Source organism: Orcinus orca, chromosome 13, assembly GCF_937001465.1.
Source record: "Orcinus orca chromosome 13, mOrcOrc1.1, whole genome shotgun sequence".
Taxonomy (NCBI): Eukaryota; Metazoa; Chordata; class Mammalia; order Artiodactyla; family Delphinidae; genus Orcinus; species Orcinus orca.
Genome location: NC_064571.1, coordinates 8,629,427 through 8,650,273, shown reverse-complemented (window position 1 = coordinate 8,650,273; position 20,847 = coordinate 8,629,427). Strand labels below are relative to the sequence as shown.

General features: G+C 38.6%; 1 protein-coding gene across 6 annotated transcripts in view; it reads right to left on the bottom strand.

The window, feature by feature from the left end:
• The window catches only part of TMEM131 (transmembrane protein 131), a 193,912-nt gene that overhangs the window by 102,291 nt on the left and 70,774 nt on the right, over positions 1-20,847 (bottom strand). For all 6 annotated transcript variants that reach the window (XM_033401857.2, XM_004277772.4, XM_033401856.2 and 3 more), the window contains exon 4: positions 17,366-17,434. In XM_033401857.2, coding sequence (XP_033257748.1) covers positions 17,366-17,434 — 69 coding nt within the window. The remainder of the gene's footprint in view (positions 1-17,365; positions 17,435-20,847) is intronic.

The window sequence follows — 20,847 nt, the reverse complement described above, 5'->3', positions numbered from 1 at the left end:
GAGGAGTAGTACAATCAAGTTGAAAACATATACAGTGTTGTGATAGACCACAATATTGTTCCCAATTGGCTGACTGAACTGGTGAGAGGCTTGTATCTCTCCACTTCATTAACATTAGGCCAATGAAATGTGAGCAAGAGTGACATATATCATTAAGTTTTAAGAGTCTTCTTGTACTCTGTTTCTTCTGCTAAGTAAATGGCATTTCACAGATAGGAGTGCTCTTCTAGTCTAAATCCCACTGGGTCGTTTGTGATCACAGCATAACCTAGTAAAGGCTGAATAATGCATACCTGAAGCTGCAAAAGTTAAACCAAGAATTAAAAATAAGCATAATGGAATATGCTTAAGGAGAAATGGCAAGATACCAGTAAAATGAAGAAAGCCTATAGAAAACAGGAGAAAATATCAGCAGAAAACATAATGTACAAAGACAATGGATGGGATATAGGTACATAAAACTCTATTCGTGAGCTGGAAGATCAGATTGACAATTTAGTTCCAAATTCAGTAAGAAAGCATATATATTTAGAATATTTTAAAAGATAGAGCTATAAAAATCAAAAGAAAAACAGATATGTAGAACATAACTAGAAGTGGTAATATTTGGAAAATGGAGTGTAGGAATACTTGAAGAATATGGACAAAAACAATGGGCAAAACCCAAAATTTAAAAAAAAATGAAATAATTCTTGATTGAAAGCATTTATGAAATGTCAACAAGGAGAGATAAGGAAACCCTGTACTTAATAAGCACACAGCAAAATTTAAGGAGTTGCAAGAGTGTTTTATACATTATGGATATAAGCCTCTTAGGAGATATTTGCAAATATTTTCTCCCATTCTGTGGCTATCTTTTCACCTTCTTGATGGTATCATTTGCAGCACAAAAGTTTTTAATTTTTATGTAATCCAACGTGTATGTTTTATCTTTTGTCACTTGTGCTTCTGGAGCCATATCTAAGAAAATATTGTACAAATCACTGCATAATGGAGACACATTACAATGTTTTCCTCTAAGGTTTTATAGTTTAGCTTTGTTACATTTACATTTAGCTCTACGATACACTTTGAATTAATTTTTGTGTATGGTGTCAGGTAGGGGATCCAACTTAATTCTTTTGCCAGTTGTCTTAGCACCATTTGTTGCAAAGATTATTCTTTCTTCATTTAATTGTCCTGGCACCCTTGTCAAAATCAATTTACAATAAATATAAAGTTCTATTTCTGGAATCTAAATTCTTTCCCATTTATCTACATGGCAGTATTACAGGGTCTTGACTACTAAAGCTCTTTAGAAGGTTTCTGACATTGGGAGCTATTAGTCTTCCCACATTGGTCTCCTTTTAAAAAATTGTTTGGCTATCCCGGATCCTTCTTATTTACATGTGAATTTTAATACCAGCTTGCCAATTTCTGTAAAAAAGTCAGTTGTGGTTTTGATGGGGATTGTGTTGAATCCACAGATCAATTCAGGGAGTACTGCCATTCTCATTTGTGTCTTCTGATTTATGAATACGGGATGGTTTCTATTTACTTAGTTCTTTAATTTCTTTTGACAATGGTTTGGCATTTTTAGTATACAGCACTATTTTTTAAAAATTTGTATGTAAGTATTTTATTTTTGATGCCATTGTAAATGGAATTGTCTTCTTAATTTTGATTGTCCATTGCTAGTGTATAGAACAAATATTTTTGTATATTGATCTAATATCCTGTAACCTTGCTGAACTCACTTATTCTATTTTTTTTTTAAAAGTGGATTGCTTAGGATGTCCTATGTACAAGAGTATAACATCTGAAAATAGAGATGGTTTAATTCTTCCTTTCCAAATGCCATTATCAAAAGTGGGGTACCTAAATCTCCAACTATTACTATTGAACTGTCGGGTTTTTCCCTTTAGTTCTGTTAGTGTTGCTTCCTATATTTGGGGTTTCTGTTGTTAGTTGTGTCTTGCTTTTTTAATGTGACAATCTTGGTCTCTTAATTGCTGTGTTTAGACTATTTATATTAAATGTAATTATTTTTATGGTTAAAGTCTACCATCTTGCTGGTTATTTTCTATTTGTTCTATCTCTTCTTTGTTCAGAATCCTTTTATATGCAGAATTTTCTAGTCCTGGCCCAATTAAACTAGAAACCAATAACAAACAGATAAACAGATTCTCTATAAATATGTAAAGAAACCAACACGTGTAAACAACTCATGGATCAAAGATGAATAAAAATTAAGAACTATCTGGAACTGAATCAAAATGAAGAAATTAACTCATTAAAAACTTGTGGAATACAGTTCAAGTTGTGCTTAATCGAAAATTCATAAACCTTAATGTACATATTTGAAAAGAAGAAAGCCTGAAAATTAATGAGCTAAGCATCCATGTCATTAGAAAAAGAACAGCAAATTAAAATAAGAAAGTACAAGGAAAGAAATAATACAAATAAGAGTGGAAATCAATGAAGCAAAACATAAAATAGAGATGATTTATGAAGTCAAAAATTCCCATTTTGGCAGGGGGGACTAATAAATTGTTAACTACCTGGCAAGATGAATAAAGAAAAAAGAGGAGGCATAAAATATCAATACCAGCAGTGATGAAGAAGACATCACTACAGATGCTACAAACAGTAAAACAATCATAAAATTATATTAACTTTATGATAGTAAATTTGAAAATCCTGAAATTGCCATACTCCTAGAAAAACAGAGCTTGCGAAAACTGACAAATTTAAGAAAAAAATATGTAAGCACTACAGAAAATAAAACTACTGAAGAAATTAAATCTGCAATTTAAAACTTCCCCACAAAGAAAACTCCAGTCCATAAGGACTTGACTGGCAAAGTCTACCAAATATTTAAAGGGACTATTCTACCAAACACTTTGGGGAAAAGAGAGATGCTGATACAAAATGGGGAAAGATGAGAAAGAACTCTGTGAGGCTGGATTTGAATTGGGAAAATATGAACTGGACTTATCAGTATGGGCCATGATTTATGCATGTATACATATCAATATATACATACATAATGCATATGTATATATACATGTATATATTCCTTCAGAGACTGGTCCACATGAACACAGAAGCAATGACATATTGGGGCAATGAGCACATTCAGTGCCCAGATCTGGGTTTCTAAATGTCATTTCCCACTGAAGAGACCAGGATTTCTTTAGTTTTGGCTAATTCCAGGTCTTGGACAAAGCAAAACATAAGGAAGTCTAGAACATTTGTTCTATTAGAAAGCAAAGAATTGTTCAAAGATAATAGGATGTATCAAAAAAGGAAAAAGGAATCAGCTTAAACAGGCTCCCACTGGCAAAATCTGTAAAATTTGGAGCAAAAAGAACAGTGAAAGTAGAGGGTTATTACACACTGATTTAAAAACAAAACCCATGAGTCTATGGCAGAGATCAACAACCTTTTTCTGTAATGGGCCGGACGGCAAATGCTTTAGGCTTTACAGACCAGGCAGTCTCTGTCACAACTACCCAGCCTGCCACTGCTGTGCAAAAAGCAGCCACAGACGAGCGCAAACGAATGGGTGTGGCTGCGCTCCAGTGAAACTTCGCACATAAAAACGGGCGCCAAGGGCCGTAATTTGCTAAGCCTTGGTCTACAGTGATGGTCAAAGAAAAGAGGGGGAAGAATCTTGATTCCTAAATGAAAAAAACAATGATAGAATTTGAAGGGGAAAAAAGGAATCACCATTTTGCAACTATCGATGTAATGACTGATTCAGGTAAGAGTCTATGGGTGCGGATGAGGTAAACTGTTAGATGAAAGATTGATGGAGAACAGGATAGCAACCCTACAGATTATTTATTAATTACGAAGAGGAAAAGCCGTCTTTACAATTTGCAGGATCTGGCAGGTAGTACACCAATGAGCGCTCAAACTCAGCATCAACAATAATTAGAAATATGGACATTACGTTACCCTGATATAACGTAATACAACATTATCTATGTAATGTTCTTGACAAAAATGTTTAGCCTGAAATCTAATCATTAGGATATAATCAGGCAAATCCAGTTTATAGGCTATTCTATAAGTCAACTGACCTGGACTACAAAAATTTCAATCTTATGAATAAAGAAAAAAGGTAGGAAACAGTTCTAGATTAAAGACACCTACCAACCAAATGCAATGTGTCATCCTTAATTTAAACCTGGTTAGAGGATGGAAGACTATATTGCTTTTGGCAATTAGGGAAATTTGAATGTAAACTATATATTAGATAATGTTACTGCATCAATATTAGATTCTTTGGGTATGATAATGGAATTGTGGCTACTTAGGACCAGTCCCTTAGGATTCACACACTGAAGAACTCAGGGGTGAAATATGATGTATACGTTTACTTTCGGGAAAAAAAGTGGAGTTTGTGTGTGTGTAGAAAGAAAAAGAGACAGAAAGAAAAGGTTAGCTCTTGGTGAATCTGGATAAAGGTTATGTAGGTGTTCACCGTGTTATTCTTCCAACTTCTCTGTACTTTTAAATTTTTCAGAAGTTGGGGAAAATATTAAGACTTTCTGTTCAACAAAATACCAGATGGGAAAATTTAACAGACACATGACAAGCTGGGAAAAGATATTTGCAATGTCTAAATATCTTTTTAGACTTTAAGGTTATTTTCAGACTATAAGAGGAATTTCTAATTACTAAGAACCCCAAAAGAAAAATGGTCAAAGGATATGAACAGGCAATTTATCGGAAGAGGAAACTCAAAAGGCCAATAAGCATATAGAGATGGATATTCGAACTTACTAGTGATGAGAGAAATGCAAAATTAACAAGGCATCATGTTATCCCTATTAACTAGCAAAATTAGAAAGCTGGCTAATGTTAAGTGCGAATACAGGGGACATGGCAATACAGGAATGCTAGTGGACTGCTCGGAGGAGTACAGAGAGGAAGAGCCATTCACAAGAGCAATCAGGCCATACCTAGATACGTGAAGTGTACTCACACTCTGTAACCTATGCATTCCACTCTGCGCTTATAGTTCCAAAGAAATTCCCATGACGGTCCGTAAGTGACCCTGTAAGAGGATTTCACTGCAGGGCTGTCTGTGGTGGTAAGGCAGGAGAGGCAATATGTGTAGCCATCAAAGGGGGAGTTAACGGTAGAGTAAGTACTCACTATTTTACTCCAGTGGTTAGAAATAAGTGAGCAGAAAAATAATCTAACAAAAACAGACCTTTAAAAAGGTTAAGAAATAGAATGAGCTATGCAGCCACTATGGAAAGCAGTGTGGAAGTTCCTCAAAAAATTAAAAACAGAACTACCTTATGCTCCAGCAACCCCCTCTTCTTCCCATATCTGAAGGAAATGAAAACAGGGTATCGAAGAGATACATGGCACTCTCAGGGTTACCGCAGCATTGTTCACAATGGTCAAGATATGGAAACAACTGAAGTGTCCATCGATGGATGAATGCATAAGGAAGCTGTGGTGTATATATATACACGATGGAACATTATTCAGCCATGAGAAAAAAGGAAACCCTGCCATTTGTAACAACACGGATGGACTTCAGGGCATTATGCTAAGTGAAGTAAGTCAGAGAAAGACAAATCTGTGTGATATCACTTATATGTGGAATCTCAAAAAGCCGAACTCCTAGAAACAGACTAGAATGGTATTTACCAGGGACTAGGGGGTGGGGGTAAAGGAGAGATGTCGGTCCAAGAGTACACATTTCCAGTTAGAAGATGAATAAGTTCTGGTGATCTAATGTATAGCATAGTGATTATAGTTAATAATACTGTACTATACGCTTGAAAGTTGCTAAGATCTTAAATGTTCTCACCACAAAAAAGAAATGGTAATTATGTGATGTGATGCAGGTGTTAGCTAATGCCATGGTGGTAATCATTCTGCAGTGTAAGTCAAATCAACGTGCTATATACCTTAAACTTACAATGTTATTTATCAGTTATATCTCAAAGTTGGAAAAAAACCAGAATGAGCTATATCACAATATTATTTATATGTTAAAATATAATTACATACATTAAAATTACATAAGAATAATTTCTAACTGGGTGGCAGATACAAAACTATACATATGTCTTATTCATTTCTGTCTGTATATTATATTTCATAAAAATGAAAAAAGGTGAAAATAATGTGGTAAAGTAATGAAAATACTCTGGAAAGTAACACTGCCCTATAATTGTTAAGCATCATCATATAAAAGTGAAGTAAAGCATTCAGTCTTTTATTCTTCCTTTTGCTTTAGAGTGACCACGTCAGTCAAGGTGGCTTTGCTATGTGAGTTGTTTACTTGAGGTCAATGAATCTAAAGGTATTTGCCGAGGACCTACATCTGAGTCACCACTGTTAACAATGCTACCTTACCTTTACAGGTGCTTATATAGCCATCAATGCTGAATCCTGTTTAGTCAGACAGGAAGCCCCATATGTTGTGATATGATCCCTCAATAATTCAATTTGAAAAGTACTTTAACAAATTTTATCTAAATAGAATATAAGAGAACTTAGGGTGGAAGTGTTATAATTAAACATTATGATAAATAAACTCAGAGCTCATTTTACTGTCCAAGCAGAAGTTTTAGTCTGTTTCCTTAGAGGTTTGTCTAACTTCCTTATTAGGACTTCTTCTTTTGGGGGTAAAACCCTCAAAGTCTAAAGTTGGGCAGAATTACATGCGCTCAGCCTGACTTCTAACACAGTCACATTATTTCACTTGATTCTCATATTCTGTATCACCTAAATCAACATCAAATGTAACTCAGCACCACTTTATTCATTTCTTCTGCAGCTTCATCTACAGTTGACTCGAGTTGTTTTAAACATTGTCTTTTCTAGAATGGGATAACAATACCTTCTTTCCATACTACCCAAAAAAGTCACGTTCATATGCGTAAGGTCCACAGACTATATAAATAAGAACTCTTCACTGTCTTTTGTAAGCACTTAACACATTTTTAAGGTTTTGAAAATGGGCTGTGCTGCTTTTTATTTTACACACCATCTGAGAATTTCTTTATAATGCTGACATGAAGTTTTGTTGTTGCTGAGGTTCAGTGTCTTCTGGTGCCTCTAAGGCTTAAACCAAGACATACTCCCCTTCTGAGAGCTCATCACTGCAGATGCCACCAGCTCTTGCCAGAAGCGGGAAGGCTGTAGAGAAGATGAACCCCCTTCAAGTCTCTCAGCAGAGAGCAGGTGATTCTGTGGCATTAGCAGTCACTAAGAGGCTGTACCCACAGACTGCCCTTGGGAGGCAGGATCCCACAGGCGAGCTTCCTGCTTTGCAGGGAAGCAAAAACCTGGTCCAAAACTGCTCCGTGGTTTACAGCCCAGCCATCACGAGGCTCAAAATCTTTCTGTGGCTTACAGTTCAGCCATGAGGAAAAAATCCAAAGGTGAACCAAGGCTTGGGCCCTGAGGAAGGGACAGAGGGGCATCCAGAGGCAGGTCTGCAACAACGCATTTAGGGTTAGGAGGCAGGAAGCTGAGTGCCCTCGGGAGCCCCCAATGCGTGGACTTCCTCTTGCTCAGGCAGAGACTTTCTCAGGAGCTAGACCTCTTAACCAACAGGCTCAGCGATCTCAGGTAGGGTCACGGGACCATAAAATAATTAGGGAAGTAGGTACAGATCCAGCTGGGACTTCAAACTATGGCCACGATGCTGCAGGAAGAAGCTTTACAAAGACAATATGGAAGATAAAACTCTTCTTCCTCAAGCTTTATACACATATAGTAGAATAACAGTACACAGAGATAAAAATGTGCTCCTTCCACCCTGTAAGTTCACCGATTATGTGCTTTTTTCAGCAAACAGGCTCTTTTACAATTCAAGTGTCCCACAGGCTACCTGGCAACCAGTGTTTCTCCTCCCTATGAATTTGTTCTTAATGTTTTTCCTCCATTGACCTCAGTGCAATCAATCTCAGTTTAGATAAAGAAGATAGGGTATAACACAGACAAGTACTCTGGGGGATCCTTGAAGAAGACAGGACTGAAGATGGCCTGCTACAGGAGAGGGCTCTGGGGTAAGGAAACAAGCCTGGAGGTTCTAGGAGCCTGGAAGCAGGGGTGGATCAGAAAGCTTGGTTTGCAATGCCGGTGAGGCTGGCCTTACCCTTTCTTCTAGGGATCAAAGAGGAAAGGCCCTAAGCCACACCCTCTGGAAATGAACCCTTGGAGAAGGGTCATCTACTTACGTTGCCGAGAGAAGTCTGGAGTAACAAGAACTGAGGGGAGGCGTCAGCAGGCTATATTCCAGCCACTCATGCACACACAGAGCAGGCTTCCTGCAGTTCCAGGTGGTCCAGACCACGGAAGCAGAGGGAGGTCTCCTTGGATGGACCAACTTACAGACCTCATACAAACAGCTTCCCCTGCCTCTCCCTCTCCTCAGTTCCCTTGACAAAGTGGAAGACTGAGGAGAGAAGTCACACTGAACCATGGAAAACTATGCTCAAGTACTAATACAAATTTACTTGTGAGTAAATAAGCAGTGCATCAGTTTTCTATGCTGCCTAACAAAGTACCACAAACCGAGAGGGTTAAAGCAATGCCCATTTATCATCTCTCAGTTCCGTACGGTAGGAGTCCAGGCACAGCATGACTGGTGTATCTGCTCAGGGTCTCACACATCACGGCTCAAAGTCCCCTTCTAAGCTCATGCAGGTTGCTGGCAACGTTTAGGTTGCTCTCAGCCTCTTGCCATACGGCCCCTGCCCTTTCCAAAACCAACACAAAGAAACTCCCTTGCATCAAATACCTCTCATGCTTCAAATCTCCGACATTTCTGTCTCTGACTGCCACAGCCAGATGTAGAGGGCTCATGTGTGGTTAGGTCAGGTGCCCAATTACCTCCCTATCTTAAAGGTCAACTGATTTGGGACCTTAATTACATTTTCAAAATTCTTTGAAAATTCTACAGCAACATCTAGATGAGTGTTTGATTGAATACAATTGGGAGAAGGTGAATGAGCACCTTAGGGGCCAGGAATCGGGGGCATCTTAGAATCCTGCCTGTCATAAGCATCATGTGTGACTGCTTGGCTAGACAGGTAAGATTTAAAAATAAGACAAAGATTTTCAAATGCCTGCTAGTGTGCTGGTCCAGCTTGTTTCCATTATCAGCTGCTCCAAAGACAGGAGGAGGGCCAAGGGGGTTAGTGTGAATTATTTATAGATAAACCAAGCTGAGATATACAGCTGTTCTCTCAAGAGCAGAGCTTCTGACTAACTGTCCATATTTTACAAGAGTCTGAGGCTCAAAAGAATTAGGAAGAAGCACTCATGAATTAGAGACTAGCTTGGAAAGTAAGCTGCAATTTTGTGGTCAATGGCAATTTTTCTAGCCACAGAAAGATGACAATGCAGTGCCACGAAACAGCCGAAGAAATGGCTGAGTAGCTGCCCTCAGGCAAACTTGGTGAATGACAGTGACACAGCAGTCTATTAAACACAACTTTTGGCAGGAATTTGGGCCAAATCAATATGCACTACTTTGACCACTCGATTACCACAAAATCCGACCATCGTCTCAAACACATTTTAGACTGAGGGCTGAGCTGGAGTGTTGGTTGAACAGTTATAAACTGGAAAGCTAAAAAGCACCAAACATCTCTTTAGAAAAGAGGGCCTACTTGATTTTCTCGGAATACCATAAAGTGATTAGGGAGAAATGCCTCTCATCAACTGAACTTGACAATAAACACCTCCATTTTTAGCAAGTTTATTCAATTTCCACCCTTTTAAAAGCCATTAAGTCTCTGTTTTAAACTTTTAGATTTGAAATCAAGATTTTCTTCACTTAACAATTATATAAACCAAAGAACTCAGTAAAACAAGATCCCACCCAAAGAATCTTTTAAATCTGCAATAAATGTTTGAAAAAAGGAGTTGTTATGGAAACAGAAAAATATTTAACAGCACTGGCATAAATAACTGCAGGGGGTAAGTAAAGCAGGGGGTGGGGGGAAGGTGATGGTCAGGCCCAAGATTGCTCCAGGCTGACTGCTAGAGAGAGAGAGGGGGGAAGGGGGGAAAGAAGAGAAGGGCAGAGGGAGAGGGAGGGAGAGGGAAGGGGCAAAAAAGTAGAATCAAAGAATAAATTTAAACAAAATGGATGTAAACAAAGAAAGCCTATTTTTCAAGAAAGTTAATTTGATCAAACGTCAAAGACATTCTAGAGGGCGGTAGGGACGGCCAGGGTAGTGAGAGGAGTGAGGCCACGGCGGTTTAGAAAGCAGCCACGGAACTAGAGCTGCATCCTTGCTAAAGGACAGGAAACCGTCTTGGAGACCCTGGTTGGCAATTGAAGGCAACCTGGAGTGATAAATTTCATCCAACTCAAAAGTTCTTCCAGTTACTGCAAAGGGTGTTTTAAAATTAAGAATGGCTTCTGGTTTAGCAAAAATGACCACAAGCAGTAGAAGTAGTTCACAGAAAACATAAGGCAAAACTTCAGTGCATAAGTCAAGGTACAGTGAACAATGATTTCTGATCACTTACAATTTCTGGAAGAGAATATTATGAAGTGTTCTGTTAAGGCTACTTCTCAAGTCCTAAAATTACTGCTAGACATATGAAGCTAATGAAACATTTACAGCATGGGCATTAATTAAATCAGTACATTGCTGGATCAAGAAGAAAAGGTATAGCAAATGTTTAATGAAGTGCTGCAAAAACACTTGAAAATGCAAAACGAATTTTACTGTAGCAGAAGAAATCAGCAGGTAATCTTGCTGGACTTAAAGACAATGTACGGCATGTGTTAAGTGTGAAGTACGTGCCAGATATGTAAAGATAAATAGTGCGTATTTATCTTGATAGTCGGGTCTAGTAGGGAAGCAGACGTCAGAAGAACCAATTAGAGCAATAACCAGCACTGACAGAAGTTAGCAGAGGATGTCAGGTGTGATGAAGAACCCAATTCCAGTTTTGATGTCTCATTGCTGACAGTTTTCAAGCCCCACAATGTCCCTTCACCTTATGCCCCACATCTGGGCAAGCCCACAGGGAAGCCTGCACACTCTCTCTCCGATCTACTAAGAAGTTCAGACCATGCAAGCCTGCCCAGCCTCACCCCCTAAGCGTAAGAGCCAAGCCAGTTTCCTTTCTCTGCTCTCTCAAGCCATTTTTCAGACCTTGGGAGCCCTCTCTGCTCTCCCCAGAAAGCTTCGTTATGTGAGGATAATAAATCTTTTCACCCTTCTTGGTGTGTGAATCAGTCTTGACGCCTAAAGCAAATTTTGGGTGTGGATCCATCCCAGCTCTGTGGAGTGAACGCCACACCATGGAAGCAGGGGGAAGGCAGTTTCTACCTCTGCTAGGCAGGCTGGGGAAGGCGTGTTTTACAGAGGACTGAAGGTCATTGGAGGTTCAATGGGCCAGGGAGGTTGTAACGGGCTTCAACTGGAGTTCCTGCCCACTGCACGACTATTCTTTCTCTGGGTGAAACCCTGATAATTACAGAGACACCCCCTGGAAAACACGTCCACTACCAAACACCGTCCTTATCTGAGTGATGAGGTAGCCACCTCACCTAAGCCAGGGTGATGACTGTACTACTCTGAGATTTTTCCAGCTAAAGTAAAAGAAGCTATTATTCCCCGAGGAAGGGAGGCTAGAGAATGCGGGTCTCAAGAACAGTCAGCAGATTTGCTCTCATCATTGTAGGGAAAAGATATGGGCAGTGGGAGAGAAGAAGCCAACAGCAAGTGGGGCAGAGATAAGAGATGGGGGCGGGCGGAAGAAAGGCCTAGTGGTGCTGGATAACGTCGTTCCCAGGTCCCACTGCAACTCTGAACTTTCTGCAAATATATTACAGTCCTTGGAATTCCTTCTAGTATATCCTTATTTTTGCTCAACTCCTTTCAGTTAGATTTCTATCACTTAGAACCAAACAACAACAGCACTGACCAAAACAGACGCATTACGGCACTCTGTAATTAGTTAATTTTCTTACAATACCAATGATGGTACTGTACTTATGCAGAATGTAGGCATGAAATGTCATTATGTCTGCTACAAATGATTAAAAAAATGAACAAAAATATGAATATGGCAAAATTTTTAATTATTGAATTTAGTTTAAGAATATATTCACTATCTGTTCTATTTTTCTGTATGACTGCATGAAACCTTCTATGAAAAATTCTTTTTGGAGAGGAGCCTCTTAAAGTATGTATAACATGCCTGGAGCTTTCAAAGAGAGTTTGGCCGTCATCTGAGCTAAGAGACTCCCAACAACAGCTGGATGTGAGACTGGCCTGCTTCCTTGGGATCCTCCCCAAGTGCCGGCCCGTGGACATCAATATTCAGGTCCTGCCCTTGAGGCTCCAGCCTGCTCGCAATTTTCCCTTCCTGAGTGCCTGCCCCTGTACACTTGGGGCTTGCTTAACCAGCTCCCACAATTAGATAAGCCAATTCCTTACAAAAACTCCACACATAAACATATACGGACAAACACACACACACACAACACTGGATCTGACTGGATCTGTTCCTCTGATTGAACCCTAATACATGTATTCACATCTGCTCCCAACTCCTACTTCTATAGATCCACTTCTGCCTTTATGAGATAAAAACAAACTCTGTTCAGTGCTCTCAGGCTGGACACAGAAAAGTTTAAATTAAGGGTAAATTTTTTTTCCTTTTGTTTCCGCTCTTTTGCAGCAGCATATAAATTTGCTGCTTTGGGGAACAGTCCAGTCTAACCTGTAACCAAGAGCTCACAGTCTGCTTCAAACAATTTTCTTCATCGTATAACCCAACCCTCGTCTGTAGTGGAGTGCATCTGTCTGTTCGCACATCTTCAGCACATCGTCCTCTCCAGTCGTAGATTAATTCATTGATTCCTATCGGTGCTCCTTGTACATGACACCTAATTACTCTCTAGCCTAAATATTAACTAAAAATGTTTTACATTCTGCATATCCTTTCACCTCCTAATTCCATTTTTTTGGACTCTCCTGAGGAACTAGTAATGGTTGTGCTTAAAGCATTAGTTTCAGCACTGATTATAAGACCAAAGAGTTTAAAACAATAAATGAATTTAAAAAATATATCCATACAATTTGCTGTTCTTTGATACCACAAAATAATGTAACAGAAAATTCTATGGAATAAAAAAATGCACAGTATATATGTTTAGAAAGCAGGTTAGGGACTTCCCTGGTGGTGCGTGGTTAAGAATCTACCTGCCAGGAATAAAGACGCAAACGTCGAGAATGGACTTGAGGACACAGGGAGGGGGAAGGGTAAGCTGGGACGAAGTGAGAGAGTGGCATGGACATATATACACTGCCAAATGTAAAACAGATAGCTAGTGGGAAGCAGCCGCATAGCACAGGGAGATCAGCTCCGTGCTTTGTGACCACCTAGAGGGAAGGGATGGGGAGGGTGGGAGGGAGATGCAAGAGGGAGGAGATATGGGAACATAGGTACATGTATAACTGATTCACTTTGTTATACAGCAGAAACTAACACACCATTGTAAAGCAATTATACTCCAATAAAGATGTTAAAAAAAAAAGAATCTACCTGCCAATGCAGGGGACATGGGTTCAATCCCTGGTCTGGGAAGATCCCACATGTCTCGGAGCAACTAAGCCCATGCGCCACAACTACTTAGCCTGTTCTCTAGAGCCCGTGACCCACAACTACTGAGCTTGCGCTCTAGAGCCCGCAAGCCACAACTACTGAGCCCACATGTCACAACTACTGAAGCCTGCGTGCCTAGAGCCTGTGCTCCGCAACAAGAGAGGCCACCGCAATGAGAAGCCCACGCACCACAACGAAGAGTAGATCCCGCTCACCACAACTAGAGAAAGCCCATGGGCAGCAATGAAGACCCAATGCAGCCAATAATAAATAAATAAATAAATTTATTAAAAAAAAAAAAAGAAAGCAGGTTATAAAATAGTTTATGGTCAGAAAATACTGTTATATTTTTGTAACTCAATAAATAAATACAGATACACAGAAAAAGGACTTGAAGGATAGAAGTTCAATGTTTATGTTTCTGGGTGGTTGGATTACTGGTAAATTTTTGCTTCTTTCTCTTGATAAGCATTTTCTAAGTATACCACAGTGAACATGTACTGCTAGCATACTGGGCGAAACCCCAGTAAATTTTGTAGTGGTGATTTAATAATCTGTGGCCTAGAACAGGAATTCTTTACTAGCGCTTAAGGATCCAGATATGGACTTTGATGGGGATGGCTATAAAACCCTTGAACCTATGTGCAAAATGTTATTTGTATGTGCAACTGTGTGTGTGTGCATTTGGGGAAAGGAAGGAAGAGGTTCTGATAGCTTTCATCTGTTCTTAAAGAAAACCATGATCCAAAAAAGGTTAAAACTACCAGTCCAGAATTTTGCTTGCCCTTATCTCAATTTCTCCTATTTAGGGGTGGGGCATTCATTATGTAAAGCGTTGAGGGACAGATAATTTGGAACAGGAATTACCAATTTCGATTCAGATATTTTGCACACCTGAAAATTTCTTTATCTCAGGGGATGCATGAAATTTTCAAAACTCCCTTAAAAAAAAAATGAAGTATAGATAGTTCACATTAATCCTAGGCTCTGGACAGTAGGGTGGGTTAGCCCGCGTCTTGGTGCAGTTTTTACAAGTTGGAGGCAACTAGGGTCAATTTAAAAAAAAAAAAAAAAAAAAAAAAAATGAAGTGAAAAACGTTGGCTATAACTTTTTTTTTTTTTTTTTTTGCGGTATGCGGGCCTCTCACTGTTGTGGCCTCTCCCGTTGTGGAGCACAGGCTCCGGACGCGCAGGCTCAGCGGCCATGGCTCACGGGCCCAGCCGCTCCACGGCATGTGAGATCTTCCCGGACCGGGGCACGAACCTGTGTCCCCTGCATCGGCAGGTGGACTCTCAACCACTGCACCACCAGGGAAGCCCGGATACAACTTTTGAAACAATCTCTCTAAAATGGTTACTGCTAAGCTTTTCAAAGTAAGAATACTCACTATGTTAGACTTAAAATTTTGCTACTGTACCCTGATCTCCTCTGTCCCCAGGCTCATGGTGTCATCATAAACATGGCCCATGCCACAGTCCTAGATTGGAGTTCATCAGAGAGATAGAACTCATCATTATTTTAAAAATAATGAACCTTCTTGCTAAAGATCAAAATGCATGCCATGTTTCATTAAATATCTTGGCATCTGACAGAAGGAGACTACGGGTGATATAGTACTGTGACTGGATTAAGAACTCTATGTTTTTGCCATCTCAACATCGTTTCTAAACCTTTTTATAGGACAGAAACAACAGTGATGTATTTCCTATCTGAACATTATGGTCTTTAAACCTAACACCCACAAGTCAATTTTACTATTTATATAACGACTACTTGCAAATACTGATTCCATCTGTAGGTACAAAAGGAAGCACACAAACTTCTCTCTGCAGCCCCACCCCAAAAATCCATGATCTCTGTAAACACCTGAAAAGATGGAGTTGTTATCAGATAGCTCTTCTTATGCTGACTACTCTACCATGGTTTTGTACAAGTATAACTGATATATTTGATTATTCTAGGTTTGAGATTGTAAAGAAATTATTACAGAATTAATTAAAGAATGTTAAAAAATGCAAGGCTGCCTACTGTGGTACACGTAAAAACTAAATGAAAACTTGACATTAACATCTTAGTGTAGAAGAACAGTTTCAGGTACCTGGTTTCAAATCAAAAGATTAACACACTTCCAAATTTAAAAATACCCTGAAATATTTAAACAGAAATTATTTAAATTTAATGTCTTCACTAGTAGAAAACGGTTAACTACAACTTTGACAACATTAAAAAAATTACAGTTTTCATTTATTGAATCAGAATAGACCTGCATACAGCTCCCCCTACCAACTTCCCTTTTAAATTCTTTTCTTCTAATACATGCTGGAGAGGGTGTGGAGAAAAGGAAACCCTCCTACACTGTTGGTGGGAATGTAAATTGGTACAGCCACTATGGAGGTTCCTTAGAAAACTAAAAATAGAGCTAACATATGATCCAGCAATCCCACTCCTGGGCATATATCCAGAGAAAACCATAATTCGAAAAGATACATGCACCCCAATGTTCACTGCAGCACTATTTACAATAGCCAGGACATGGAAGCACCCTAAATATCCATTGACAGAGGTATGGATAAAGAAGATGTGGTACATATATACGATGGAATATTACTCAGCCATAAAAAAGAATGAAATAATGCCATTTGCAGCAACATGGATGGATCTAGAGATTGTCATACTGAGTGAAGTCAGACAAAGACAAATATCATATGATATTGCTTATAGGTGGGATCTAAAAAAATGGTACAAATGAACTTATTCATAAAACAGAAACAGAGTCACAGATGTAGAAAACAAACTTATGGTCACCGGGTGGGGGGGGGTAAAGGAGTGGGAGGGATACATTGGAAGATTGGGATTGACATATACACACTACTATATATAAAACAGATAACTAATAAGGACCTACTGTATAGCACAGGGAACTCTACTCAATATTTTGTAAAGACCTATATGGGAAAAGAGTCTAAAAAAGAGTAGATATATGTATATGCATAACTGATTCACTTTGCCATACACCTGAAACTAACACAACATTGTAAATCAACTTTACTCCAATAAAAATTATTTTAAAAAAAAAGGACAAACAAATTTAAAAAAACTTCCTTTCTTCTGCTAACTTACCAGAGTGGCATTACTCTAGAAGTTATATCATTTAAGATGTTCTCTTTACCTACCTGCTAAATTGGGTTGGAACCAAATACGGGTGAAGACTTGTCTTCCCCTCAGTGTATCTGAGATGTGCAAAACCTGAGACCCAGAGGCAGAAGGTAAGCAGAACTATGGTTTGAGGAAGTACTCTGTGGTTGGACCTTGTCTTCCTGTAGGATCTGCTTTTGTTTGGCCTCCTGGGTTGGTGATAATATTATTTATTTGATGATGTATAAAAGTTTGTACTTTAAAAGCATATACATCAAACAAATTAATATATTCTTCCACATCCACAAGGAAAAACGTTAAATAATAAAACTGGAAATGAAGTGCTAATCAGAAAGGTAACCAAGTTTAATGCTGCTTCTGAAGATAAGATCCTCTGAACCAGAGACTCCAAAATGTGGATATTTTTCAAACTTCAAACTTTAATATTATACATTAGATTCATAACAGATACTTACTTCCCATTTTCAAACTGTATTCAACATTATTTACTTTCCTGATGACTAAAACATGTAACTTTCTCATACAAGATAACACAGGCAAAAGGCAAGACAAATGCATGCATAAAATATATATAATATTGCTATGGCCTGAAAATTTTAAACTTACTGTTCATGGAAATCCAGCATTGGTGGCTCAAATCGTATAGGTCTGCAATTACCCCGGTACAGAGATATACTGTAAGTAAAAAGAAAACAGCCTAAGAAGCAATTCTTCAACATATGTGTTTCCCCAAATCAAAGTCAGACACTTGAGTTTTGTCATGATAAAGTTTCTTTAAGAAAAGTGGAGTCTTATATTAGAAATATGGCGTTACTTTTTTATTAGAGGAAATCAATAAACATTTGTTTTAAAAAATGGTGAAAAAAAAGGAGTGTTTTTCCTATTCAAAGGTATGCAAAAACAGAAACTGCTCAAATAGACTGCTGAAATTTATTTGGTTGATATAACTGATAACAATATACCTTAGTATGTTCATCTGGATTTTTTTTTTTTTGCCACACCACGCGGCTTAAGGGATCTCATTTCCTCAACCAGGGATTTAACCTGGGGCACCGCAGTGAAAGCACCAAGTCCTAACCACTGGACTGCCACGGAACTGTCTCATTTGGATTTTTAATACATGTACAATGAACAATAAATAATTACTTGTACTTGGAAGGCAATTTATAGAGATAAAAACTCGTGATCCCATTGTAACTAGAGTGTCAAAGAACTAAACAAGAGTCAATTTGGGGATAGAAATTTCCAAGAACTGAAATATCTTTTTAATCTGAGAGTTTGGAACATACTGATCTATGATGTCTTGGCCTAAATATTTGAGTATCATTTCTAACTATTCCCCTTGATACTAGAACTTCTCACTAAAACAGATTCCTGAATAAGCAAACCTCCTAGACATCACCACGACCTAACATTGATGCAAAGTATAAATAACCTTGGAGAGGAGGTCCACATACCTAAAGTCATCTGTTTACATACTGAGAGAGGGAGAAAGTCATTCAGACACTAAAGTTTCTAAACAGTAGATTATCTTTCTGCTGTATTTTAAGAAATGATGTAAGAGCAAAACCCATTTTGTGAGACTACTTTATTTCCATCACCTCTGCAATTCAAAAGAGCACAAGCTTCACAGGATGTAGTAATTTCATTCAGGAAATACAATAGAAATAGACAAGGACATACAGAAAATGTGGAAGATCTAGATTTAACTCAATTCAATAAAGATTAAATAGTCTGAGCAGTGGAATAATTGAGCTTAAAAATATAAGGTTTAAAAGTGTTTTTAGCCTTAGCAATTAAGAGTATTACTCTGTGCTGCTTGACAATCCTTCTACATATGTTGAACATTAAAGATGACAAACACGAGAAGGAAAAGACCAAATGTAAGACTATACTTTACCAAAGCACAAAACTAAAGACACTGGGAAAATGAAGGCACAATTCCTCACAAGGCAGCTGCCACATGTAGCCAGAGGTACAGAATCTACTCCCTCTTGATTTCTGCCCTTCTTAGACATACTGTAACGAGGATACTCTTCAGCTCCTTTAAAACAATAGATACTGATGAGTTCATCAGTTTTAACAGTGTGAAACTCAAACTTACATAAAATCTCCATCCAATCAAGAAAAAAAAATTGTAATGCATGAAGTAAATGTGTCTAAGTCAGTAATTCACACATATATAAACAATGACTGTGTTAGATGCTAGAGATACAAAGGAGATTAAGATACAGTTTTTTTTTCTCTCACAGAACTGAGAGCCTAATCCCCAAACTTCAAGTGGAAATGTTTAAAGTGGCCAGGCAAGGGAAAAAGGTGCAGTGCACACCCCATTCACTCAACACAAATATACTGAATGGCAGGGGCTGTCTAGTGGCTGGGGCATGAGAACAAAGAGCCTGTTCTCATGGCACTAACATGCCAATGGGGAAAACAAAAGTAGAACACATCACGTGATGACGTCCAACATATAAAGACAAACACAGCAGGAACATAGACGGTCTCTCTGAGGAGGGACACTGGGGCTGAGACCTGACTGGTGGCGATCTGGAGGAAGAAAGCAGGAATGTCCTTGGCATGATGAGGAACCAGGAGGCTGAAGTGGCCAGAGTACAGGAAGGAGGGGGAGGAGACCAGAGCTGAGATCAGAGCGGTACAGAGGCCAGGTCTCCTTGCAGAAGTCTGGATTTTATCCTCAGTGTAACAATAAGCGTCTACAGTGTTTTGAGCAAGGAAGTAACATGATCTAACACATTTAAAAGGTCAAATCTGGCTGCTGTATGAAGAAGAGACTGCATGAGCCCAAGAGTGAAGCATGAAGGCCCTGCAGTTGTCCAGAGAGGAGGGGACAGCCACTGTGGTCCAGGATGACTGCAAGGGAGGGCGGTGAGAAGTGGCTCTTTTCTGAATATTTTTGGAAGCTAGAGACATCATGCTGATGGATTGATTTTGGAGTGTAAGAGAAAGAAGAGAGGCATCAAGATGACTTAACTCTAAGATTTTGGCCCGAGAAACTGGATACGTAGTCATGACATGCAAGAGTAGGTTGGAAGTGGGGAAGGGTAATTGGGTAGGGATTCAAGAGTATTGTTTTAGACATTTAAACTTGAGATGTCTTATCTAGATGGAGATGTCAAGTAGGCAGATAGATATACATGGTTATTGCTTTATACTAAAAAGTTACTGATTTGGGGTTACTGATCTTAAACCCAGGCATTTTGGTGAGTTAATTCTAACAGTCTATAGATTCTCTTAGATTTTCCCCTGCCATTATATGTGTTGCTAAAATGATCACTATCTTGAATTGTCTCTGTAGACAGATCACCTGCAAGTAACAACAATTCTGTTTCTTCCTTTTAAATTCTTAGACCTTGTTTTCCTTTTTCATGCCTTATGTGGGCTAAGACCTCCCATAAAATGTTCCAAAGAAGTGGTGTCCAGCCAATTGTTATCGTGACACTTACAGGATGCTCACAGAATATGAAATAGAGGGGACAATACATAACAGATAATTCTCTCATAAATAAATGCATATTTTCAAAACAACAGCAGATCTATATCTAAGGACCAATTTAATATTTGAGTGGGTACAACACAAATTGTCATAGGTATAATCTTATCTTAACAAAACCAAAAATTCAATAACATAGCTATCACGTACCTACAGCTGATTGAAATGGCTGCTACTGTTTATTTAGAATGGCCATGACACTCTTTAGTGCTTTATTAAGAGAAAGCAAATGTCTACAAATCCATAATGATGAAAAATAAACTGGGGAAGAAGCAATATGAAAAACGGTGCCCTTTGTCAATTTCAAAGAAACAGAATCTTAGACATTATAAAAGTAATAACATGATTTTATGCTTTCGGCAGTGATTGTATTTTTTCTGAAACTCAATACAATATTTTATTTTCACTAAAACATTAACTGTTTATTTGGGGAGAAGGAGATGAATAAGGGCTATTCTGACTTCAAGCGAGGGAACAGCTGGAGAGATACATGAAATCTGTGTTGCTTGGTGAACTGTTAGGTCGAAATTAAGCACACAAGACCTTCCCAAATGAAGCATACAAGACATTCTTGGAG